A 27,314-nucleotide genomic window follows, 5' to 3' on the forward strand; every position below is an offset into this window, starting at 1 on the left:
CTTATCCTTCTTATGTAAGTAACAAACAACAGATTTCATCCTAGAATTGTAAAATGTTTGTTAATTTTATTTCCATGTCAATTTATACCTTATGCTTCTATCTTTCAAAATGAAAATTTATCACATTTATATAAGAAAATTCATTAACTCTCTTGCAGGTAGACAAAATCATCCCTATATAACTGAGTCTCTGTCGAGATTTTTTGAGGAGGGGTGGTTATATCAATATGACATTTCTATAAATTTCTTTACTTCTTATTTGTTATGTTTATCCAATAATCCTGTTTCTCTATACCTAGATTTTAATGTCAAACTATGATTTGGTTGAAGCTATTTCCCCTAGGGTATTACTTTACCTAAAAAATAACTTTATCAGAGAAAGCTGTAAAAAAGTAGAAAAGCACTATATAATTTTTATTCACAAATGTTCATGCCAGAAGTACATTTTCCACTCCCTATAAATATATCCCTTTTGAGCTGTATTTCCTTTAAATATCACCAAACTCTACAAAGATGATTATAATAAAAACTCAGTATCATATATAAATTTGTAGGTATATATATAATACTTATTTTGGGATGCTTCCTAGATATGTCAAGGGAACAACATATTTTAACAATGGTAATCATTTCATGAGTCACCAGGTACCTGAAATATTAATATAATACAGTGGCTGTTTTTGTTTAATTTTACCATGTATCAAATAAATTTGCTACTTTCTTATGGAAATTATTTTCACAACAATAAATGTTACTTTGGAGTAGAAATATTTAGCAACTTCTGAATGACTTAGGGGAAAACAACAATAATAGAAAGTATTTCATACCTGCTTTATGGCGGTTACTGTTATCACAAAGAATAAAGGAAGTCCACTGGTAATTGGACTGGTAGGTGTATCAATCATAAGCTAGATTAAAAAAAAAGAATGGAGAGTTATTATATTTTTATATTGTATGTCACACTATTAACATCTGACATCTCATACTATTACACAATGGGTATAGTTTCACAATTTCACTTTGTTGGCCGTTATATGGGGTTGGAAGAATAATTATGTCTATTGCCTATCCACATATACTGTTAGAGTGAACTCGGTCACTCTGCTTTCTTAACACATACAGAGTCCTTAAGTTTTTTCTCAATATATACCAAGGAGTGGAGCTATAGCTGCTCAGATCTCATTTCACATTTCTTTGCACATACTAATAAATGCTGAAAAGTCTGTCAGCAAGTTTTACCTTGGGATTCAGAATAAACTCAACTCAACACTAGGGACAGAGAACTAGGAACAAGACTATGGAAAGGGTTTTTTCTACAACTGAAACCCTTTTTGTTACATCTAGCAGAGCCAGAGTGAGATAGCTAGGAAAATGATGCTGCAATCAGGATTTAAATCATACAACTGAAGTTTCAATAAACTGCTGAAGAAGTAAAGAAATATTTATAAAGTAATTACATATGGTTACTTAGAACATGGATCTAATGACTTACTAATGTTCCTTTATTGTGGATAGGCCAATTAAATTTCTTCTTTTCCACAGACAAACTGAATTTCTGATCTTAGCTAGTATTTTCACAAATGCATGGATGTTATGTGGATATGGTTAGTATAAATTTCTTGCTTTTCCAAGAAAATCAAGATGATGCTCTATTAACAGAAAATTAGAAGTTCCTTGTCTCTTCATGAAGGAAAGTAATTTTTTTAAAAAGTAAATGTTTCCTAAAGCTTTAAAATGATCATTTGCCAAGTTTTAATTTTTCTTTTGAAATTGCAGGTTGTTCTGGGAGAAAAATTCAGAGTTTATGCAAAAATTCAGTGCAATACTAAAAGAAGTTGCTAAAGTTTTATCAAAACAATAACTTCTTTAAAGGAAAGGTGACAATCATTATTTTTTGACTTGACCTATACTTAAGTTTCATGGGCAGTTCCCTTGGTATTTTGATAGAGATATCAAAGCACAATGTGAAAATTAAGAAACTGTCAAGCAGTCTATAATTAAAACAAATCTAAGCTAAGAAAACAGACTCTTGAATAAATAATCTATACCCACAGGGATGCTTAAAAATTAAAATTCTTTTAAAAAATTAAAATTAAAAAAATTAAAAGCCAAAGAAAAGTTTACTTTGAACAAAGATAATTCCAAAGATAGAAATACACCAAAAACATGCACTGTATTTTAAAAGCCAAAATATTTATGTTCTGAGGCAGAGCATCTGAAAGATGATAGATTTATATTCTTGGCTTAGATTATGGTTAATCTAAATACTATAGCACATCACTGATGAAACAAAATATTATTAATCTTAAAATTCATAGGCTATGTTTTAGAAATCTAGATGTGATTTTGATCATTATATATTCACTGAATAAAATGGCAAAGCTTTCCAGAAAAAAAATGGTCACACGGTCAAATAATTAAAAACACAATGTAATTTTTCTCTGTTCTAAGATACATTTTTAGAGACCACATTTACAAATTTAACAGTCTATTGAGTGATAAAGCTTACCTGAACCAAAAATATAATAAGAAAATAAAAATTTGCCACTCTTCTGAATTGTTCAAATAAATTTTTTGGAATAAAATTCCACACAGTATACTAAAAAGAAAAAGGAGAGATCAATGAATTAATATTGAAAAATAATATATACATTATATAGATACAATGAGAAAAGTAAAATCAAATTTACTAAGCTGTTAAATAAAATCTGTAACTCTTGATAATACAAAAACTATTTACTTGGGTTCCAGAGTTCAAGACTTTTATTCTGCTTTCCTTTGTTCTTTTTCTATTTATTGGCAATTTTAATATAATATTTTAGAAGTTGGAGAAGGCAGATCTAAGACATTTTAATAATTTATTTTGACTTTTGAATTAAGTTGGCAATGTCCTAAGTTTACACCAATCTATTTAAATCATAACAGTGGCCGGGCGAGGTGGCTCATGCCTGTAATCCTAGCACTTTGGGAGGCCGAGTCGGGCGGATTGCTTGAGGTCAGGAGTTCGAAACCAGCCTGAGCAAGAGTAGAGACCCGTCTCTACTATAAATAGAAAGAAATTAATTGGCCAACTAATATATATAGAAAAAATTGGCCAGGCATGGTGGCGCATGCCTGTAGTCCCAGCTACTCGGGAGGCTGAGGCAGTAGGATTGCTTGAGCCCAGGAGTTTGAGGTTGCTATGAGCTAGGCTGACGACAGGGCACTCACTCTAGCTTGGGCAACAAAATGAGACTCTGTCTCAAAAAAAAAAAAAAAAAATCGTAACAGTGACAATATACTTTGTCTTGGCACATCTTGATGAGAGCAGTTGTATAAATTAGCAGTAAGGGCTGGGCGCGGTGGCTCACGCCTGTAATCCTAGCACTCTAGGAGGCTGAGGCGGGTGGACTACTAAAGGTCAGGAGTTCGAAACCAGCTTGAGCAAAAGTGAGACCCCATCTCTACTATAAATAGAAAGAAATTAATTGGCCAACTAACATATATAGAAAAAATTAGCCAGGCATGGTGGTGCATGCCTGTAGTCCCAGCTACTTGAGAGGCTGAGGCAGGAGGATTGCTTGAGCCCAGGAGTTTGAGGTTGCTGTGAGGCAGGCTGACGCCATGGCACTCACTCTAGCCTGGGCAACAAAGAGAGACTGTCTCAAAAAAAAAAAAAAAAAAAAAAAATTAGCAGTAAGATCATTGGTTTCATGGTGGTTTTTTTTTTTTTTTTTAATTTTTTTTTTTTTTAATTTTGGCATATTATGGGGGTACAGATTTTAAGGTTTCAATAAATGCCCATTTCTCATGGTGGTTTTTTTTGCTAGCTCAATAATACAAGAAAAAAACTCAGAACAAATAAAAATTTCTTATGAAAACTAACATACAAATGGTAGGAACTGTTGTTTCCAGGTTTTATAAAATATAAATATGTTAACAGATTGAATGAGTCTAAATTCTGTGCTTGGCCAATATATAAGAGGAGGAACTCTAATAGTATAATATTGAACACTATGAAAATATTACCAACAAAAGTAACAATTTATTATGCTTCTCTTAATTATTATGTAATAATGGTTAAGATAAAAGAATTAAAATATAACTTCCCTATAGTTATATATGACTGTATAATTAACCCTATCTTGTTCCTTAGTAAGCAAACCAAAGCATGGCTATAAAATTAAATATTTTACAAGAAAGTTTAAATTTAAGCTAAAGTAGTTACTATGGTCAAATAAATTAGACAAAGACATATCAGGTATCTACAATGTGCAAGACACTTGCACTATGAAAGAAACAAAAAGAAGATGCTTAGTATTAAATAGAAGAGAGTAAGAACAAAATATCAACAGCTGTATTCAGAGATGCTGGAAATGAAAGAGAAACTTAACAAAGATTATATTTGACATGGGCTTTAAAAGAGGAACATTCAACAGGCTGAAAATCAAAGGCAAATAAAGGAGAACATTTCAGAAAGATTGGACTGCATGAGCAAAGAACAGAGGAGGAAAGTTCACCATGGCTTTGTAAGATAGAAAATAACACAGTCTAGAAGGGAATAACAGGAAATAAAAGGTAGGAAAAAGAGTAACGAGAAGCAGTACTCATTATGCTCAGGAAAAAAGTGACAGTATCTGTATAAATATTTACATTCTAGAAACTGTGGTCAAAAACATGAATTCTATATTTCTACAAAAACAAAACCTTCAAAGTCCACAAAAACATAAAATCTACATTTAAAAAACTGTAGCTAACAACATGAAATCAAAACAAAGGCACAATGATGGGAAAGTTCAACATGAGTTTGTGGAACAGCAAGTAATCTGGTTTGAAAGGAGTTTAAAAAAGCCACAGTGGCATAATAAAGTAGTAATGAGTCAGTAATGAGAGAGAGAGTCCTCCTTCATGCTAACAATAAAAAAAGGGCAATGTTCATTTAAATATCTACATTTTTGAAACTATGGTCAAGAACATTAAGCCGAATACTGATACATATGAAAATAGCCATATAAAGATATTTATTTAATCCCAAAAGTTTTCCAGAAGGACAGTTTCCAGTATTGGCAGAGTAGTTAAGTGGTCCAATGAACTCCTAGGAAAGACTACATTTAAAAAACTATTTAAAATCCTGGAAGGTCTCCAAAATATAGATAGAAGTAGGAAGAGAATTTAACTTCAAAAAATTGCAAATAGAAGAAGTACGAATTGTGAATTTTTGGCTTCTTAGCTTGGAGACAGTATCCAACTCCAACAGAGCTAAGTCAGCAAAACAGCAGGTGAAAAACTACAACCTTATCAACAAGAGTTAAGGGCTGAAATGTAAAGGGAAAATACTAGTATTGAGAGAACCACATAAAAAAATGACCCAAATTCAGAACATAAACTATCCAAAACAAGACTGACAGCTAAACTATGCACTAGAAAGGAATGACCTACTGGTACTGATACAACAACAAAAATGACTCTCAAAAGCATATTATGTTAAGTGAAGAGAAATCAGACACCAAAGACTTTTACTGTATCCATGATATTACACATTTGTCAAAACTCACCAATTGTATACTTAAAATTGGTGAATTTTATTGAATGTAAATCACACCCCTAGTTAAAAAAAAAAAAGTTTTCAAAAGAACTTTTATTTCCTGAATATCTATATAAATATTTACATTCTAGAAATTGTGGTCAAAAACACGAATTCTATATTTCTACAAAAACAAAACCTTCAAAGTCTACAAAAACATAAAATCTACATTTAAAAAATTGTAGTTAACAACATGAAATCAAAGCAAAGGCACAATAAAAGGAAAGTTCAACATGAGTTTGTAGAACAGCAGGTATCTGGTTTGGAAGGAATTTAAGAATGCCATAATTTACTAACAGCTGTGGAGCTCCATCATTCTAGATTCTGATATTTCTTTTTCCTACCTTCTACTTTAGAACCATCATCCAAAATGAGAGATGTCACTAATAGGTACGTTACATACATAAATAATGTGAAGGCAGAAAAAAAGGACAGGGCAAAGGAACTGCTGACTTAAGGCAACATTTTGGAGAAAGATAACATCAGGTTTAGAGAAAAACTATTAGCTGTTCTGGAAAGGAAGAAAGAACAAGAAATACAAAGATGTTTCTTAAGGTGCCCTTTCAAGCAATAGCTATGATCTAAGGAGAAATTTACCCTCAATCTCTTTGACTCACATCCTCTATAACTGTACTGTCCAATAAGGTAGCCACTAGTCACAGGTGGCTACTGACATTTAAATTAAAATAAATTAAATTTTAAAATTCAGTTCCTGAGTTGCACTAGTCATATCTCAAGGCCTCAATAGGCCTGTATGGCTATTAGTCATCATATTGGACAATTCTATCATGAAAGAAAAGTTTATTGGACAGCACTACTCTAAAAATGCCATAGGAAAAACTGAAACAAGAATATATGTAAGTGAAGCAGTACTTTGGTACCATAAAATGTTTACAGATGAGTGATAAAATTGGAGGAAGCAGGCTTGAAAGTCACACAGAACTGAGTTCAAATTTCAACCTAGTCACTTACTGGTGTGTAATCTTGGAAAAATTATTCAATTTCTCAGCACGTCAATTGAAGAAACTGATATGAGTATAATAATACTTTGTAAAATAGATTTTATAAGAGCTATTTTATAAGGCTGTTGTAAGGATTAAATGATATTATATGAAAAGCACTTAATATAGGACCTGGCACCCAGCATAAATATTATTAATAGTTCCTTAGTTTAACTGTAACTAAAGATAATTGGCATGCTGGCTACTTGATATCAGAGACTAGCAACTCCTTTTATTTTATAGTTCACTATTTTATTTAAGATAAATTTCTCAACCACCATTTTCTTGAATTTGTAAGGATATAAATATATACTCAAACAAAATAAATCATTTTCAAAATAAAATACCATATATCTAAAGTTTTAATAATAAAAGTGTTAATCCTTACCTTAGATGAAATGATCCGGTTATCTATAAATTTCTGAGGTGTGTAAAGGCCATTCTGAGGAAACCTGTTGGCTATGTAAATGGTTCTTGTATCACTTTGATGTGGTGGGTCAAAACCCTAAGACCAAGCAAGAGAAAAAGTAATTATTGGTCAACCAGGTTAGTTGTTATGATATGTTACTGTTGGTTTTACGTTAATTATTGGACTTAAACTGCATATAGACTCAATCTAATTATTAGAAGAGTTATGCCATTTATTTTTTTCCCCACAGGTAAACAGGTACCTTATCTCCAGATATAAACTAACTAGGTAATACTTCTAGTAATGAAAAAGTTCATAATTCTGTCAGAAATGCTACTATAAGAAAAAAATATATAGGAGACCTATAGAGGCATTTGAGGATAAGGTTTCTTTCTCCACTGCATTCCTTCCCTTTCATTCCTCTGGGTTCCTTGCCTTCCCTTAGAATGATTTCCAATCAGTGATATGAAAGTCCTGGGAAGCTATAGCCAAGTGAGCACCTACCACATCTGATGAAAAAGGTTTGTATTTCTTTTTACTTCTACATCCAGATCAATTTGGTTTTAAAAAGCTTTGTTCCCAGAGGACTTAACAATGCATTAGGTAGGGTCTTGCCCAGATTCATTCCACACAATCATTTATTTGTGCCAGTTACAGTATCAATTGACTTCCTTAAATACTAATGTGAATATGCTGTAATTCATGGCCTTGAGGAACTCACATTCTGGCCTCACATTTATTAATAGAATACCATCTCTCAAGGTATATTAGTAATAGTAATTAGTAATCTCTAGTGGAAAAGTTTTCCTTAGTGACAAGAATACCGATATTTTATCTCTACAGTACTTTACTTTCTTCCAGGATTGCAAGTGAATCTTTAAGACTCCTTTGACAGACCTTGGGAACCCCCAACAGGCTGAAAGCAATCTCCAAATGCAAGACTTCTTTAACAGGAAAATGATTTGCAATTCTTTAGATTTTCTTTTCTTTTCTTTTTTATAGTAGTCAAGGGCTATTTACTAGTACTACTAAGTTATTAAAAGGTAAATTAAACTTGGCATTAATAAACTACAATTCATTTTTAGACATTACTAAAAACTCTAATTTAGTAACCTACTTAGTAATCTGGCTGACATTCAATGCTTAGCATCCTTATAAAATTTCTCCTGGGCACAGACATATAGAGATAGTGAGAAATCCTGTACTGCCTAGGGGGATATTTTGTTTAGTACATCAGAATAAAATGGTATTATGTATGGTATTTAACTATTATTCTTGGTTTTAAAATTTTATTTTGTGATCTCAGAAACAGCTAGTACAGGGCTGTACAAATGCATTACATGCATCACAAAGAACATGTTTGTTTATACTATTAAAGTCCTATGATTTTCGACCCTGCTTTTGCAACACCTTGTAACGGTGATGACTACATTTTATAGATGTAAATATGTTACTATGTGCCTGATTTCAAAATCAGTCTCTTCAAGGAAAAAAATACAGTGGCACACATTCTTATTTTCCTCATAAATTTTCTTTTAAACTTTTTATAATTTTGTAAATAAATGAATAAGTGAACAAATAGCTTGAATGCTATTGCTTTAGTCTATGGCTGTCCTTCTCAAAGGGAGTTCACAGGAAGTTTACCTATAAACAGGTAATAAAGCATTAGACTACATGAGGAATATTTATTTAGCATCCACTTTGTAACCATGTTAATATATCACCCCATACACTAGTTCCTGTCTCTCAATATGCTTTCTACCATCTTTCCAGCATCACTCTGCCTTCAGCTCAACTCAACAGACTCAGATGGAAACCTGTCAGAGCATATTTAAAATTGATAAAATATAACTAAGGTTTTCTTTAACACTAAGTTACATATCATGCATGTAAGCTTCTGGAATAAAGGAAAAAAAAGGAAAAAAAAATTCAATGTCTGAAAGAACATGTAAATCTTTAAGATGTCAAGACAACTAAGACTGAGAACCACTAATACAGAATTTTAATTTTTTGCTAAATTTCCACCAAGATTGGAATTTATTATTATGTACATCTAAAGTTAAGGAAAAAAGAACCCAAAATAACTATAAAAAGTTATAGTTGCTATAGAAAAAGAAACTATAGCAACATCTCATTTATGACTAGAAATGATACATAATGCATGCACTTTCCATGAAGCAAATGCTCATCATTTTCCATTCATCTCTACTGGATATGAACCAGTGATCATATTCTAAAATTTTGGAATTCCTGAGATTTCTACAATTATTTCAAGGTGATATATTGAAATGTTCTCCCCAAAATCAATTTTAAATTAAATTGAATTCTAAAACTTCTATAGAGCAGCTCTATATTCAAAGATACCACAATTTAAAATGACAATTCCAAAAGGAAAATAACAAGCTTTTCCGCATTCCTAAATTAGAGATATAACATCCATTTACACATTTCGAGATTTTTTTCAGTTCCAATGAATTCACATAATCTTATCCAATCATATTATAGTCAATGTTATGTATATGTGTATGGATGAACATGTGCATTTTGTTTCATATACAAAATAGTTAAATTTGATATCTGTGTTGGTAGTGTAAGTATGGCCAAATGTCCCTTATGGAAATTAAACCTGTAATTTCAGATCATTAGCATCATCGTCTCTGCAACAAATTCAGCAAGTTGCAAACTAAATAAAATTAAAAGAACAAAACCGTCCAAAAATGAAGAAACTGACTTAAAGCAGGGTCCATAAATGAGCTTTAGATCTGTAAATCTCTGAAATTGTATGAAAATTTGCATTATGTGCATTTTTTGGATAAGGATGTGCATAGGTTTCATGACATTTTCATGATGCAAAGAAGCTTAAAACCACTTAACCTAAAATCTTGCTTCCTAATCAGTTCCCCATCCTTATATTCTCTATTTAAACTGCCTAAAGAGAATCTTTATGTTTCAATGATACCCCCACCTTCTTTAATGAGTCAAAACAAATAACTATTGTCAAAATTAAATGTATAACTATACTACTAGTATGAAATTCAAGTATAATTTCACACTATTTCTAGCAAGCATTATCAAGCAATTCTATAGCGCAGAGGACAAAATACAATTTGAACTCTCTAATCAGTAGGTCAAGGCTACATGGCAAGGTTCAGAAACCTCTGGTACATTTTTTGTTTTTGTCTCAGGCTACCCATTCACACCCTCAACTTCTTGATGCTTGCCCCTGCCTGTTCCTTTCTCCTCTGATTTCATCCTGTCCTGGGCAAAGGAACTGAGAAAGATTAATGCTCTTCTAGCCACCCTGATTTTATGTCAATGTGTGCTAAAAAGTAGAGTACAAGTATTAGAGGCACACAAATTTAAACTATTTTAAAACGGTCATATTCTTAAAAAGTATGAAATTCAAAACCTCTGTTTTCCTCTCCTGACTGGATTTGTGAGCATCTGTTCAAGCCATAGGTATTCAAAAAAAAGTAGGTGAGTATTTAAGGGGCAAAAAAATCTCATGGTGGCAGAGAGGGGAAGAATTGCAATAGATGGGCTTGATTTGAGAGACTCCTTTTGTAACCACAACCTGATGAGACCTGCAGAAACCAAATCAGTAAATAGCTATATAATTTATAGAAGCTGGTCTCTGGCATAAAGAAATACTTGGATTTGTTGGGAGGCCGAGGCGGGCGGATAGCTCAAGGTCAGGAGTTCGAAACCAGCCTGAGCGAGACCCCGTCTCTACCAAAAATAGAAAGAAATTAATTGACCAACTAAAAATATATATACAAAAAATTGGCCGGGCATGGTGGCGCATGCCTGTAGTCCCAGCTACTCGGGAGGCTGAGGCAGGAGGATCGCTTGAGCCCAGGAGATTGAGGTTGCTGTGAGCGAGGCTGACGCCATGGCACTCACTCTAGCCTGGGCAACAAAGTGAGACTCTGTCTCAAAAAAAAAAAAAAAAAACAAAACAAAAAAAAAGAAATACTTGGAAATGAATCACAACATTCTCAGGTCAAATATATAAGCTTCTGCATTATCTTAAAATTCCAAAGATTTTATTAAAAAATATAAACATTACAAATAAATGAAGAGACTCAAATTATATTCATGAATAATGTAATTAAATAGTCATACTTCTTTAAACATAATTAAGAAAACATCATCTTTAGAGTTTACAGTAATTAGAGTAAATATGTGCCTTCTATTATTAGAATATATGTTCTATGAATGTTATATGTTACATATTTGCTCTATGAAAGAAAAAACATCAAAACAAACCCCCAAACAACAAAAACAGTATTGAGTCAAAACTGCAACCATAGTAAGTTATTAAAATAAATGAATAGCACTTTATTTAGATAACAAACTTTCTATGACAGAAAGTGATTTTTGTTGGCTATATGTTTCAATATACACAGGTACATGAAAATAGCCTAGCAAAAATACCAAGGCTTCTGGGGAAGAATGATTTAATGTACTTTACCAAGATCTACAAAGTTAATTCTGAATTACTGTTTCCTGGACATAGACTTCCAATAAAATATACCTTTATGAAGGTACTATAAAGGCAAGATAACAGACCAAAGTAAGGTGATAGAAAAACTTAAAACACCGCAATGTAAACAAACACAATAATTTAATTTTAACTTTCTGTTTTAAATTATGTGACTTTCACGTAGGATTTAAGTTAGTTAGCAGCTATCTATCACACCAATGTGGGCTTCCAAAAACTCTGGCTTAGGGCAGGGACAGGTTGGGACTGGCTTTCAAGCTGTAGAGGGATCTTACAGAAAGATAACTCGAAAATTCTCAAATCATCTGCCAATACTTTCCTACAGGAAGCTCATTACTTATAGGTTATGATGTTACTCCTCAAACTTGATTTCCTACTCCAACATACACCTCCAGCAAAAGCCTTCAGTTTCAGCTTAAGAATTTCCTTCTCAGCGAAACTTTACCTGTTGTCTCTTCTTTCTCAGAAACAAAAGAAAGCATATGTTGTCTACTCCTCTTGCTAAACCTATTATACACTCTCATCAAAAACTTTATCACACCAAATTATAATTCCTTACCTTTATATCCATCTCCCCCTCCAAACTGTAAGATCTTAAGGGCAGCATGTGCTCAGATATCTGGCATAAATTAGTTCTTTAATGAATATTTTTTCAATGGACTAAATTCTCTAGTTTTCATATTCTGAGTTTAGTTTTTAAAATATCTTTAACAATAAATTTATACCAAATTGAATTTAACTTCTATGATATTTAAACGGGAAAAAAATTTTAAAGTGATTCTGTAGAGTGAAATCTGCCATAACCAGGGTAAGAGGGGCTAGCAGGAAACATTTTATTTGGTGTTATTAGATTTGCCTTATTCTCATCAAAGCCATTTATTTTGGCCTCACAGTTGGAGAGGGCTCATTTCTAGACGTCAAAGAAATCAACTTCCATTAGGGTCATGCAAATCAAAACTATAATGAAACACCACTTCATATCCATTAAGACAGCTATCACAAAAAAACCCCACAAAACAGAAAACAAGAAGTACTGGCAAAGATGTGGAGAAATTGGGATCCTTGTGCATTGCTGGTGGGAGTGTAAATGGTACAGCAGCTGTGGAAGACAGTAGAGCAGCTCCTAAAATAATTAAACACAGAACTACCCTATGATCCAGCAATTCTACTTCTAGGTATATAGCTCAAAGAAGTGAAAGCCAGGACTCAAAGAGATGGATATTTGTACACCCATGTTCAGAGCAGCATTATTCACAATAGTAAAAAGGTGGCAGCAACCCAAATGTCCATCAACTGATGAATGAATAAACAAAATACAATGGAATATCAGTGTTAAACAAGAAGACAATTTTGACACATGCTGCAACATGGATGAACCTTGAGGACAGACATTATGTTAAGTAGTCAATCAAAAAACAACTTTTTCACAATATCTTCAAAGTTTAATACTTTAAAAATATCTCAACCACAAAGACACATCATAAAATTCTAACCAATAACAACATTAAAAAGTGTATTAAAGGCCGGGCACGGTGGCTCACGCCTGTAATCCTAGCACTCTGGGAGGCCGAGGCGGGCGGATTGCTCAAGGTCAAGAGTTCGAAACAAGCCTGAGCAAGAGCGAGACCCTGTCTCTACTATAAATAGAAAGAAATTAATTGGCCAACTAATATATATAGAAAAAATTAGCCAGGCATGGTGGCACATGCCTGTAGTCCCAGCCACTTGGGAGGCTGAGGCAGCAGGATTGCTTGAGCCCAGGAGTCTGAGGTTGCTGTGAGGTAGGCTGATGCCACGGCACTCACTCTAGCCTGGGCAACAAAGTGAGACTCTGTCTCAAAAAAAACAAAACAAAACAAAACAAAAAAGTGTATTGACAAACATAATGAGTGAGATGTGCAATGTCTGGGGGATGGTCATGCTTGAAGCTCTGACTCAATGGGGGAGGGAGGCATGGGCAATATATGTAACCTTAACACTTGTACCCCCATAATATGCTGGAAAAAAAGAGTATATTGAAGTAAAAAAAAAAAAAAACATGCTGGGCAAATCCTATTTGATTATTTAGATAAGAATTGACACAAAAGGTAGAAAAAAGGTAGAAGAGATGCAATTGTCCTACTAATTTTGTATGCTGGAAATCTGTTTTCAGGAATGCCTGAACCAAGACACCACTACTAGATAAATAACTAACAGCAGCAGGAACAACAAAAATCAATAACCTTGTACTTCCTACCAGTCCCACTTTACACAATCTAGATATCTTACCTTTCATCTTGCATAATTATAAACATTTTTAATGTTTCTCATAATACATAATACTCTTGCTCTTATATAGAATGAAAGTATATGTATGTTGTTCCGGTTGTCAGATAGGTTCAATGTAATATCAAGCATTTAAATTGGGCAAATCAACCAAAATAATACTATTACTAAAATACTGTTTCTGAATGAACACACAGTTTGCTCTATAGGCTTTTTCTTTTAACCTATTATTTTCTGATTTGTTGCTTAAGTATGTTTCCCTATTCTCATATAGAAAACTATATGTAATAGTTCTGTTACATCCAAGAGATTGTATACCTCAAAGTGAAAACTCCTTTTTGGGGAATGACCCAAAGGAAGGAAGGCAGACTTCTAGGGAGCATTTCAGAAATAAAGTTGGTACTGATTTTCATAATAATTGGAGGATGCAACTGGCATTTACTTATTGGGTGGGTGGGGCAGAGATATTAGACATTCTGCATTGGATTGTAGAGCTCTGCCAACAAAGAACTGTCCTGTGAGCCACACAACTTTCAAATGCCCTGCCTGAAATTCATGCTGGTAAAAATCTCTTTGAAATCATCTGAACCCTCTATTTAAATATAAACACAAAATATCTTATATGGATTTATGAATTTTTCAAGAATGCAACTACCATGTAAACTGAAGAAAGATTATACTCTGCTTTGTCAGAACTTTTATGAAGAGTTGTTTACTGTGTTAGAAAATTGCATCACCAATGGAAATGTTATTTGAGTCACCAATACAATATATTTTTAGCAGTCTACATTAGTAGCCTTGGTATTCACAATGACTTTAGTATCTGATTATTTATTATATCTAGTGTAGTCATGATTGAGCATTTATACACTGAAATAGGTATTATTGAATATAAATGCATTTCTTTATTTTTCCTTCATATGATAATTAGGATATTAATGTTGATTTTTAAAAAATTATTTGTATAGGAAAGTTATTTAAATTTTTTTTCAGGATAAAGAAGGAAGAAGTATTTATAAAATATCTGATATAAATAGGAGTAACTGTGTCTGATAAGGTCGAGAATCAACTATGTACACAGAGACCAAAATATATGTTATAAATATTTACTATCTCTCAAGTTAAGAAGGTGCTGCTTATACTGTATGAACAGCATAGCCAATATTCAATTTAGGAAACCACTATATAACAAATATTTCCAAGTACAGATTTAAATAGGATAATGTATTAGGTAAAAAAAATTCTCAACAATAACAATATAAAAAATATATTGAGGTTAAAGAGTAGAGATGCTGGGTGAATGCTACTTAGTCATTTAGACATGAAATAACACAAAAGGTAGAAAAAAGCAGGGTAGAAAGAAATCTGTTTTCAAGAACCTGAGAAACATGCTTCAGAAGAAAGTAAAACATGTCTATATACGGTTCAAAAAAAGGCTAGTAAATTCTAAACTACTGCTATGAAAATTAAACTTTAAGCAGACAAATGATTATTTAGCAACACTGGGTCAAACCAGCATAATTCTGAAAATGTATTTTAACAAACACAAAAAGAATTTTTAGTATATTTTCAGTTATTTCAGAAAGCAGCTCATTAACCCTATATAATAATGACTATTAAAATTATACTGCTGACCTGCAATTCTTGCCTTCTGATATCATCCTGTATACAATTAAAAAAATTTACTCTAGTGACAAATCAAAGAATATTTACTTAATATTTACTATGTGCTTTGTAGTATGCTAAGTACCACCGATGATAAAAGAAATACATAACTTAGTACCTGCCACTTGGAGTTGATGAAATCTTAGTGATTTAGGCCTTATTTATCTTAGATATAATCTAATTTCCTATTTCTCTCACATATTTAAGATCAAGCCAGAATTATTTTCTGGTTTAAATGTGGAAGAACCAGTACAGATATCTAATATCCAGAAAGCCACTGGATATGCTTGTTTAAAGCTTAAACAAGAGAGTTGGACTTGAGATTGGAACCCAGCAAGCATAATGGTGATGGTTAAAGCCAAGGATATTTATGTGGTTGCCTATAAGGAGTATAAAGACCAAGAAGAGAATACTGTAAGATGAAATTCTCACGGCCATCATTTAGGATGCATATGGGAGAAAAGTAGAAAAATTATCAAAGTAGAAGAACAAAAAAGTGGGGTGGCAGAAACCCAGAAAGAAATTCCAAAAAGGAATGATTTCATATGCTGCAAAGAAAGATGAGAACAAAAAAAAAACCAAACTATTGAGTTTAATAACTGGGAAATCATTAGTGGCTTTTGCCAGCACAGTCAAACTATAATGGATTGGTGAATGGGGTGGAATGGAGGGTGGGGAAGTAGGGATAGTGCTAACTACTAGATAAAGTGAAGGATTTTTAGTGTAAGTGAATCATAAGCATATTTTTAGGTTAGAAATGAAAGATGTGATGAAGGAGAATACTAAAGTTTGGGGAAAGAAAAAATTACTGAAGGATCAAGAAAGAGGAAGAAAAAAGGAGCCAAAGGTTAAAGCATTAACTCTGGAAATGGATAGGCTCTCTTCTCATCTGAAGAGATTTTTTTTTTTACTTAAACATGAAAATTAAGAAAGCTGAAACCATATACTACCACATTTTCTATTTGGCAATAATTCTAAGAAATATCTTCGTGGTAAGTTGATATAATATGTGTTCAGTTACTCAGTGTGTGCTTACAAACTTCATATCTTCCTATGGCTTTCTGCATACACTTATATCTCTAATGGAGACTCAAACTGCCATCACAAATCAGATCGCCCTAATTAATCTTCCCTAATTAACTCTAAAATTCACATTCTTTTTTCCCATTGATATTTCTTATACAATAAAAATAAAACATAATTAAGAAACTTGGAGACTATCTAATTGTTAATGGTCATCACACTGACTTCTTACAACCAAAGGCATTGGTTCTTGGAGTTGTGGATTTCCCAAATCAGTAAAACTTTTTTAAATTGGGAAATTGGGTGGGATATATCAGGTACAATGTACACTACTCTGGTGACAGGAACACTAAAAGCCCTGACTTCATTATATAGTCCATCCATGTAACAAAACCACTTGTATCCCTTAATATTTTGAAAAAAAAAAAATTGGGAACTTGACAAAGGGTTACCAACACTTTATTTTTCCAAGCAAGAATATTGAGAGAAAAGAAAGCAGGGAAAACAATCTAAGACTTAATATAGTTCTCAACAGTCTGGGAAACTGTTACAGCTCAGAGCAGGCTAAGAACACATGTTGACTAAATGTAATGTGGTATCCCAGATGGGATTCTGAACCAGAAAAAGGGCATTAGAGAAAAACTAATAAATTCAAATAAAGTATGGAGTTTAATTAATATGAATGTATCGGTATTAGTGTAACAAATATAGCACAGTAATGTAAGATGTTAACAGTTAAGAGAAACTGGGTGGGAAAAGAATGTACAGGACTTCTCTATACTGTATTTGTAACTTTTCTGTTGATCTAAAGCTATTCTAAAATAAAGTTTATATTTAAAAAGTAAAAAAAAAACACATTCCTCAAAAACAAGGACATCTATGTATTTATGCAATCACACATGACACTGACACACTTTTTCTCATTTTGCCATAGACCACTGAAAGCTTTATCTCAATCTATAGGAAATATCACCATTAGGAAAACTATGGTCTAGGAGACTATAAATTAAAAAGAATGTTAAAAGCATACCTTATTACTTAAGAATTGTGACTTTTGCTTTCTCATAATAATTCCTTAGATGCTTCAACTTCCCCCTGACCTCCTCATGACCCTTTTTTTAATTCTGCAAATATATGCTGAGAAAAAAGTTGATCAACATTGGCAGGTAAGCACTGCATCAATTTCCTTTAACTCTACATAAAGTGTTGGATCCAGAAAGTATGGGTGTCTCCTGCATATCTAAGTTAGTGGCCAGAGAACCTAGAAAGAGTCCAAGATATATGAAAGAGAATGCTGGTATGTGACACAGAACACTATCATTTAGACAGAGAAGGCAAACACAGATTAGTAGGAGAAAGGATGGCTCATTCAATAAATAGCATTGGGACAAATAACTTTCCACATGGGAGAAAACAAATACCCTTATTCCATGTGCAAAAATCAATTCCAGGTATATTAAAGGCCTAAATGTTTAAAAACTAAATTTTAAAACAATTCGAAGAAAACACTAGAAAAACAGCTTTATGCTGGGGGGAGGGGGCATAGCTCACACCTCTAATTCTAGCACTTTAGGAGGGTGAAGCTGGAGGATCACTTAAGGCCAGAAATTTGAGAACAGCCTGGGCAACACAGCAAGACCCTGTCTCTACAAAAAATTTAAAAATTAGCCATGCATGGTGGCACATGCCTGTAGTCCCAGCTGCAGTTAGCTGTGATTGTGCCACTGCACTCCAGCCTGGCTGACAGAGTTAGAGAGCAAGACCCTATCTCTGTAAAAAAAACAAAGAAAAGAAAAGAAAGAAGCTTTATGATCCTAGTTTAGGAAAGGAATTCCTAAACATGTAATAAAAAGCAAAAATCATTTGCCTAATAAATTAACCTATAAACAGATTTAAAATTTCTGTGTGAAAAAAGACTATAAACAAAATTAAATACAAGGAACCCAGACTGGAAGAAGATATTTACAACACATACGACAAAGAATTAGCATCCAGTCTACAGCAGGAATAAGGAAAAGATAAACTACTCAACAGAAAAATGGGTAAGATATGTATATGAATGAAATAGAACATACCAGAATCTTTCTAGCAATCAAGATAATGCAAATTAGAACAAAATGAGGTACTATTTCACACCCGTCAGACTGGTAAATTTTTTCAAGTCTAATAGTACAAAGTGTTGACCAAGATGTAGAGAAAGAGTAATTCTGATGTTTTGGAAAATAATTTGGCAATATGCACTAACAGTTATCATATGCATACCTCATGACCCAGCAATTCCACTTTCAGTTATTCCACTTAAAAAAAACCAAAAAACATAAACCTAAAAAAGAATGGTCACTGTAACACTTTTTGTAACAGGAAAAAATCAGCAACAAACCAAATATCCTTTAGAGAAGAAAAGTCCCCTAGAAGACTGGCTGAGGCAGGGAGTGCTTCATGTTGGTAGTTCCAAAGCCTAGCAACATTCTATCACAGTGAAGATGTTCAGAAAACGTTTGAATGATTAAATAAATAAATGAGAAAGAAATAGTATTACCTAAAAGGGGATGCAGTGGAGAAATAGTTTTTGAAAAATGGAGAACTAAAACAAAACAAAATCCCTGCCTTCATGAGATAGAGACAAACATGTAAATTACAGAGTATGTTAAACAGTGACAAGTGCTACAGAAATAAAGCAGGGAAAGGGGGATAGGGAAGTACTGGGGAGGGTTAGAATGTTATACTGAATGGCCAGAAAAGGCCTCACTCATTAATAAGGCAGTATTTGAATAAAGACTGGGAGGTAGTAAAGGAGCCAGCAGATATCTGGAGGAAGAACATTCAGGTATAGGTAACAGCTTCAGGACAAAGATCCTAAGATTGAAGTAAGCCTGGGACTTCTAAATTGCAGGGAGGCCAGTGTGGATAAAGCAGAGTGAAGAGTGGTAGGGGGTTAAGAAATGGATTGGGGGAAGCTGGGCGGAAGGGAACACAGATCAAGAAGCATCTGTGGCTTTTACTCGAACAAGAAGAAGGCAAGCCCTTGGAAGGTTGGAAGGTTTTAGGCAAAGGAATTACATGATTTAAACACTTTAATAAGATCCCTCTGGCTGCTATATTGAAAACAGACTACAGGGACACAAGGGGAGAAACACTGAGATGAACTAGGAAGCATTTGCAAAAATCTAGGTAAGAGAGATTGGTGAGTTCATCTAGGGTGGTGGCAAAGGAAGAGTAAAGAAATGGTTCTGGATATATCATTTTAAGCAACAACAAAGAGGGAGACATGATTTGCTCCCCAAACACTTAAAACCGCACTTGTGTTATAAACAAAGCTTTTTTAAAAAATGTATTATTTTTTTAATTGACAGAAAAATTGTACATAATTCTGGTATACAACACTGTATTTTGAAGCAAAACATTTTTTTGATTCATGTTCCCTATCGTGATTTCATCTCCCCATAGATGTAACAAACAGGAAAAAAGTAGTTGACTTTTAAACTTTACTGCTTAAAATTTGAGAATTTAAAGAAAAAAAGAAGGGAATACATAAACTGTACCGGAAATTATAGTTATACACATCAAACAAAAGGAGTTCTTTTCTTTTGGAGATAAATATAGAAATATTTATGGGTGGAATTATATAATGTCTGGGATTTGTTTCAAAATAACTAAAGGGAATGGGGATAGCGGGTGGGGAAAATAGATAAAACAAGATTGGTCATGTGCTGATAATTGCTGAAGTTGGGTAAAGGGTATATAGGGACTCATCATACTATTTTCTCTACTTTTGTATATGCTTGAAATTTTCCATTAATATGAGGCTTAATGAAAGGATAAAAATAACCTATACCAGATATATGGGCTTCACATAGTAAGAATAACCTGTGTATACACAACATGTTTTGTTCCTAATTTTTGCTAAATGTAAGAGAATGACTAAATGGATGATACCAGTGCATATTATCCTATTTTTCCTCCTTTCCTGATGGTACTCACTTCTAATAAAAATGTGGAGATACAAAGACAGTACTTAATTTGTTAATAGCCTTAATTTGTCATTTTATCTAAATTGTGGATAATCTAATAGTTTTAAAGAGAAACAAGTATGATTATTTGCATAAGCTAATTCAATGTTAAGTAGGACAGACTATGTGTCAGAAATTTGGGAAGAACTTGCCAATAACATGCATAGGATAAGGAAAGAAGAAAATAAAAAATTAAACTATTGAAATCATTTTAAGCGAACCATTCAGCATAAAAAATTTAGCACTCTAGATTTCTCCTAAACACACCCAAGAGTCAATACAATTCCCTCAGGGCCATTTCCAAGTGCTAAAATGTAAAAGAAATTCAATGCATGTCTCATTCACAACACTGGGGAAAGCTTATTGAATCAATTATAACCACATATACAGAAGAATTCAATACACCTATCTATTTCTAACCTGAAATACTGGCTTAAAAGTAAGTCTCCTAGTATTGCCCATATAAATATCCAACCAAGAATGTACTGAATTTTGCCTGGTATACTGGCTTACACCTGTAATCTCAGTGCTTTGCAAGGCTAAAGTGGGAGAATCACTTGAGACTAGGAGGTCAAAAGCAGCCTGGGCAACATAGCAAGACCTCCTCTATATATTGTTACAACAATCTAAATCAGTGCTATCCAACAGAAATATTATCTAAGCCACATATGTGATTTTCTTAGTTTCCACATTAAAGGTAAAAATAAACATTAATTTAATAATATATCTTATTTAACCCAACATATTTGTATATTTATATAACCCAATATAATTTCAACATGTGATCAATTAGAAGATTATTAATGAGATATTTTATATCCTTTCTCCCTTAAGTCTTCAAAATCCAGTATGTGTTTTACTGGAGCACATCTCAATTCAGAGTAGGCATATTTTAAGTTTTCGATAGCCACATGTGGATACCATATTGAACATCATAGGTCTAGAAAATATTTAATGACAATAATGTTAACCATAAGGTTCTATGGAGAATCTAGAACAAGGTCTCTCCCTTCACTGCTACTGAGAATACCTGGGATTCCTCTAATGCTTTATCCCCCTCAACCCCCAACCAAATGAAAACTAGGGCTGGCCCAGTGGCTTGTGCCTGTAATCCCAGCTATTAATACTTGGAAGGCTGGGCCGGGCGCGGTGGCTCACGTTTGTAATCCTAGCTCTCTGGGAGGCCGAAGCGGGTGGATAGTTTGAGCTCAGGAGTTCGAAACCAACCTGAGCAAGAGCGAGACCCCGTCTCTACTATAAATAGAAAGAAATTAATTGGCCAACTAATATATATAGAAAAAAAATTAGCTGGGCATGGTGGCACATGCCTGTAGTCCCAGCTACTCAGGAGGCTGAGGCAGGAGGATTGCTTGAGCACAGGAGATTGAAGTTGCTGTGAGCTAGGCTGACACCACGGCACTTACTCTAGCCTGGGCAACAAAGTGAGACTCTGTCTCAAATAAAAAAAAAATAAATACTTGGAAGGCTGAGGTGGGAGGATTGCTTGTATTCAAGATCAGCCTGGGCAACACATTTCTACTACAAAAAAAAAAAAAAAAAGAAAGAAAGGAAAATTGATATTTGAGAATATATGTCTGACTACAGAGATAGGGAAGCACATATTCACAAGTTAAGGTTCTTAAACATTAATTTTTGAGGTTAAAACTTACTTAGCTCCACACACACAAAAATACCATCATAGGCCAGTGCTGCCTTTTTCTACTCCTCCATTCATTCCTAGGGAGAGAGGCAAAGAATGCAGGTACTTCCAAACAGATGTTGTATTCATTTGTTAAACCAACATTTGGTGAGTACCTACAATGGGCCAGCTGCTGTCTTGAGTGCAATATAAAAACAAATAAGATACTGTCCTTGCCCCAATTTACAGTCTAGTCTAGTCAAATATACGGACTTGGATAATGTGCCATATAGAAACAGGAGCTCACTTTTAATGTTACATCGCAGCACTACTAGAAACAGAACATGAACCACAGATGTAAGCCACATACATAATTTTTTTTTTTTTTTGAGACAGAGTTTCGCTTTGTTGCCTAGGGTAGAGTGCCGAGGTGTTAGCCTAGCTCACAGCAACCTCAAACTCCTGGGCTCAAGCAATCCTGCTGCCTCAGCCTCCCAAGTGGCTGGGACTACAGGCATGTGCCACCATGCCCGGCTAATTTTTTTTATATATATTAGTTGGCCAATTAATTTCTTTCTATTTATAGTAGAGATGGGGGTCTCGCTCTTGCTCAGGCTGGTTTCGAACTCCTGACCTCGAGCAATCCGTCCACCTGGGCCTCCCAGAGAGCTAGGATTACAGGCGTGAGCCATCGCGCCTGGCCTCACATACATAATTTTTAAATTTCTAGCAACCACATTTTTTAAAATAAAGTAAAAGAAACACATAAAATTGCAATAATATACTTTACCTAATATATCCAAAATATTATTTCATGTAACTAATAAAAATTGAAATGATTTACACGGTTTGATACTGCTTTTGAAATCTAACATGTATACTTATACTTCAGAATATCTTAACTCGAACTAGGCACATTTCAAGTGTATCAGCCAACAGTTATGTAGCACAGACCTATTTTTTAGAAAATTGAAAATTTGGCAGTTGCAGGTATGAGACAAAGTAAGATAGCGGCGAGAGGCTTGAACATATTCACAGGTTAAAGGAAAAGAGAAAGAGAACAAACATACGGATGATAATTAATGGGGCACATGGAGAGCAGGATGAAAGAACAGACTCAAAAGCACAAGTGGACTGGTTAGCCTGGAAAAGAGGAGGCGTGCATCTTCCTTATAACAGGTGGAAAGAAGAGAAGAGTTAAGTATAGATATAAGCAAGTTTGTTGAGTGAGAGTAGGAGAGAGAGTAGAAAGCTGAGGGAGCTCAGGTTAAACCTTTCCATTTTTCTCAAGTCACTCAGAATACAATCTTAGCAACCTTCATCCACCATCACCAATACAAATCTGAAGGCACTATATTTTATGGAATAATTTAAGAAAGTTATCTTAGCATGACATATTGTGTTTTTGTATAGTGACAGTCATTTTCCAGCTTTTTTTCTGGGCTAGTCGATCTTGAATTTTGTCACTTTATCTCTAACACAGAAACAGACTATAGCTTGATTTTCTTTCCTTACCTATTCAACAAACATGTACCCAATGTTTATTCTGTCAAAGGTGATACTGACCTTCATTTGTATAGCCAGTATTTAGCTTATTTTAATACCAGCACGCAGTAAGTGCTTTAAAAATGTAGTACCACATTGCTCTATAAAGAAATATGACAGGAGCAGGGTACAGCGGTTCACATCTGTAACCTCAGCTACTTGGGAGGCCAATGCAGGAGGATCGTTTGAGGCCAGGAGTTGGTGACTAGTCTGGGCAATACAGTGAGACCTTGTCGCTAAAAAAATTTTTTAAAGAAATATTATATATTAATTAAAATACATATCGCCAAAAACTTTCACTTAAAGTCTAAATCACTGCTATCCAGCAGAATTTTCTGTGATAATGAAAATGTCCTATTCTGAACTGGACAATATGATAGCCAACAGCCACATAAATTTAAATTTTAATGGCCACATGTGGTTAATGGGTACAATACAGGTCTAAATATTAGAATACAGAGAGTAGCTAATGGCATTTCCACTATTATAAGGTGCTGTTATCTCTAACGAGTTAATATATAAATTATAATGCTGAAAAATACTAACTGTACCAGAAAGACACCATAAGAGAATTTTTTTAGCAAAAAATAACTTTAACATTGTAAGCCAAAAAATAACAAAAGAGAAAGAAAAAGAGAAGAGAAAAAGAAACTCCAATCTTTTCTTTTTCACCCTACTTCCCCAATGGAAAAGATCAATCTCTGTCAACTTTTTGATTTTTCTCATTTTGTCAAGCAGTGAAAATATTTTGTGGAGATAAGGAGTCAAACTTTTTAAAACATTATTAATAGCTGTATGCTTGAGGCCAGAGGAGCAGGCACTGGCAGTGGGCAGGCCAAAGGAGCCACCCAGTCAGAGACTGTTTCTTATTCCAGCAAAAGAAAAAAAATATATTAATAGAAAGAAATTAGTAGAGCACAGGAGCTGTTTCTGTAATGAAATGACAAACTTTTTTTTGATAAGACAACATAAGTAATTGAAAATCAGGATTCATATAATAAACAAAGTATGCTTATAACTCCCAACAATTTGCAAATCTTTGCAATTTGCTTATCAATTTCCCCAAATTTGTCCCATTTATCTGAATTTTAAACCCATAGTTAAAAGACATGGTGATTCAATTCATTGAGCAAATGTTACTATAATCTAAAGTAGACTTTTTTTTGAGCTGAATAGTAACTAGAATAGCTATTTATGATTGGGATGGTAAAATAAACTTTCATTACTCTGTGTATCCACTGTCCTTAATGTTTAATTTAAATGGTCATACAAACTTAATCAGAACTACACAATCCTGGCACAAGTCTGGATTACATACTTAGAAGATCTGATAACTTAAAACCAGTGAGGTGAGCAACTGTATGTCAAAGATAGCATTTTTATACACAGCAACTTGTTCAACTCGTTAACCCTTCCAGTAAGGCAGCTGCCTTGTAAATTAACCGCACAACTTCCGGCTCTTCCTTTCAGTTAGGTTCATTTGAAGCCATTTTTAAAAACATTACCAGATTTTGTCTTGAAGATGAGAGTGGTTATACAACCAGGATTTTATTCAGGCTAACAAAAATACCTAACACTAAGAAACAGTGTCTTAATCTATTAGGAAAAGCTTTATGAAACCACTTTAGTATTATCTTACTACCACACAAAAACATCAGGCAAATAAGCTCTCTATAGACACGAAGATTTAGCATATCGAAAGCATGAGATCAGCTCTGTAATAATTAACTTTCTGAGTCAAATTACTGTGATAGGGCTTATTGCAACAAAGCCGAAGTATTACAACAATACCAAATTATAATGACATCATTAGCTTGATTTCCTAATAAAGCATTTATCTGGGATATGTGAATTTACAATTAGCTAAAAATAGAGAGCCAACATTTGTAGGAGGGAGTGGTAGGCCATTCTATTTTATTTATAAGATTTTATTTTTGAGAATGATGCCCACTGCAAAATGAAGTTAACAGAAGCTTGGCTCTGAAACACCATACTTCTTAAACAGTAAAATGCTTTTCTAGAGCAGAAGAAAAAAGAGGCATCAATCAATGTTTTAGTCCCACAAAGACAGTTCCTGCTCCACTAAGATTTACCACTAACTTTAGAATTAGTAAAGGAAAACACTGAATTGTAGAAGCATTTAATTAATTCGATTTATAAATTAAACAGTAAACAGAAATTGCCAATTTCTGTCCTAATTGTCACAGTTCTGTACTTCGCTGTGTACTTTCTGGGCTGTATTTGCGGGGAGGCAGTAAATATTTTTCTCTGAATTAATTCTGGGAAAGATGGCTCTTTTTATAGGCCTTAAATCACCCTTTTCTAAGATTTTTTTCCTTCAGATGTTCTAGTAATACAGGAAAATGAACCACTGGTTCCAAATCTGTCCAGTTCAAGCTGCCTTGAGGAGAACCGGAAAAAAGTAAGGTTCACATTCCAAAAGTTTTACCTGGGGTTGAGGACAAGGAAGGAAGGAAAACTAGTCTTCACAACTATCATACTTATCTTTTTTCTGAAACCAGACGGAGAGTTGGAATATTATTTCTCTCATTCACGTGAAATTCCTTTCGCTGACAGGAATTAGACTAGATAAGGTACCCTCTTCCTCGCTAACCAACACAGCATAGAATCGTGACACTCTTCTAGACGACCGGGGGCTGTAGACAAGTTCCCCTCCCCTTCAACCAAACGTGTCCCAAATTATCAGAGACAGGAAACACAAGCCTCTTTAATCTCCCCGAGGCCTACTCTCCTTCAGCTCCCTCTCCCTGGTTCCTCAGGGGGCACAGCCACCCCGCTCGGAACCTCCAATTCTGGCCGCGGCCGCCCCGGAGCAGCAAGCGGGAGGAAGTAAGAGAGAAGCGCCGGCAGGAAGCGGCCGCCTCCCGCCGCTCGGCGCCAGCCTCGGGGCCCGGGCTTGGAGGCGACACTGGCGCCGAGGCTGTGCGGGCTTCTCCGGCTCCGGACTCCCGGCCCGTGCCCGCACTCTCCCCTGCTGCGGCCTAGCCCAGCCCCCGCGCCCCGGCCTTCACCGCCAGCCCTTCCCCGCCACCTGGACCAAGAGGCCGCGTAGGGGTGGCCGCGCGGAGGTGGAGGAGCGGAAGCACCTACCAGCTGCTGCCGGACCCAACGCCACATGCCCTTGTCGTCGCCGTCCCGGCCCCGCGGGGCGCAGGGGCCGAGGGGCTGCAGATGGAGGCGGACAAGCCAGAGGGGGGAGCGGGCGAACCCCTCAGGCTGAAGTTCCTCTGGTCGCCGCCGCCGCCACCTCACTCCCCGCGCTGTGCCCCCATCCCGCCGCGCCGGCCCGAGGTCCTACAGGCGCGGCCCTGGCGCCGCCCACGCCCGGCGCAGCTGAGCTTGCCGCCGAGCCGCAGCCACCTTCATTATTGACCGTTGTCACCCGAAGCACCCCTACAACCCCACCTTCGCCCTGCCCGGCCCCTGGCCCCACCCGGGTCCGCCCCCCGGCACCCCGGCCCGCCCCCGGACGTGACGAAAACGGGTGGTAGACCGAGGGGGTCTGGGCGCGCACGGCTGCGGGTCAGAGTCAGGGGCGGCGGCGCGGCCGGGGCAAGGGCGATTGTGGAAAGGTGCCGGGTTCTCGAACGCGGCTTCTGTCCTCCGCTCCCACCCGCCTTTCTTGTGGTGGAATTAAGATGTGACTGAGTCTGCCGGTCTCCGGAGACT

At 35.2% G+C, this 27,314-nt stretch overlaps 1 protein-coding gene across 4 annotated transcripts in view; it reads right to left on the reverse strand.

The window, feature by feature from the left end:
• The window catches only part of ATP11B (ATPase phospholipid transporting 11B (putative)), a 107,643-nt gene extending 80,575 nt beyond the window's left edge, over positions 1–27,068 (reverse strand). For 2 of the 4 annotated variants that reach the window (XM_012736972.3, XM_012736973.2), the window contains exons 1-4: positions 26,736–27,068; positions 6,953–7,069; positions 2,510–2,599; positions 828–908 (exon numbers count right to left, since the gene is read on the reverse strand). In XM_012736972.3, coding sequence (XP_012592426.1) covers positions 828–908; positions 2,510–2,599; positions 6,953–7,069; positions 26,736–26,762 — 315 coding nt within the window. In that variant the 5' untranslated portion in view covers positions 26,763–27,068. The remainder of the gene's footprint in view (positions 1–827; positions 909–2,509; positions 2,600–6,952; positions 7,070–26,735) is intronic. The other 2 variants (XM_076003618.1, XM_012736971.2) reach the window with 1 other exon arrangement.
• Between the last annotated feature and the right edge of the window lie 246 nt (positions 27,069–27,314).

The sequence above is a fragment of the Microcebus murinus genome, chromosome 1 (assembly GCF_040939455.1).
Source record: "Microcebus murinus isolate Inina chromosome 1, M.murinus_Inina_mat1.0, whole genome shotgun sequence".
NCBI classification, from domain to species: domain Eukaryota; kingdom Metazoa; phylum Chordata; class Mammalia; order Primates; family Cheirogaleidae; genus Microcebus; species Microcebus murinus.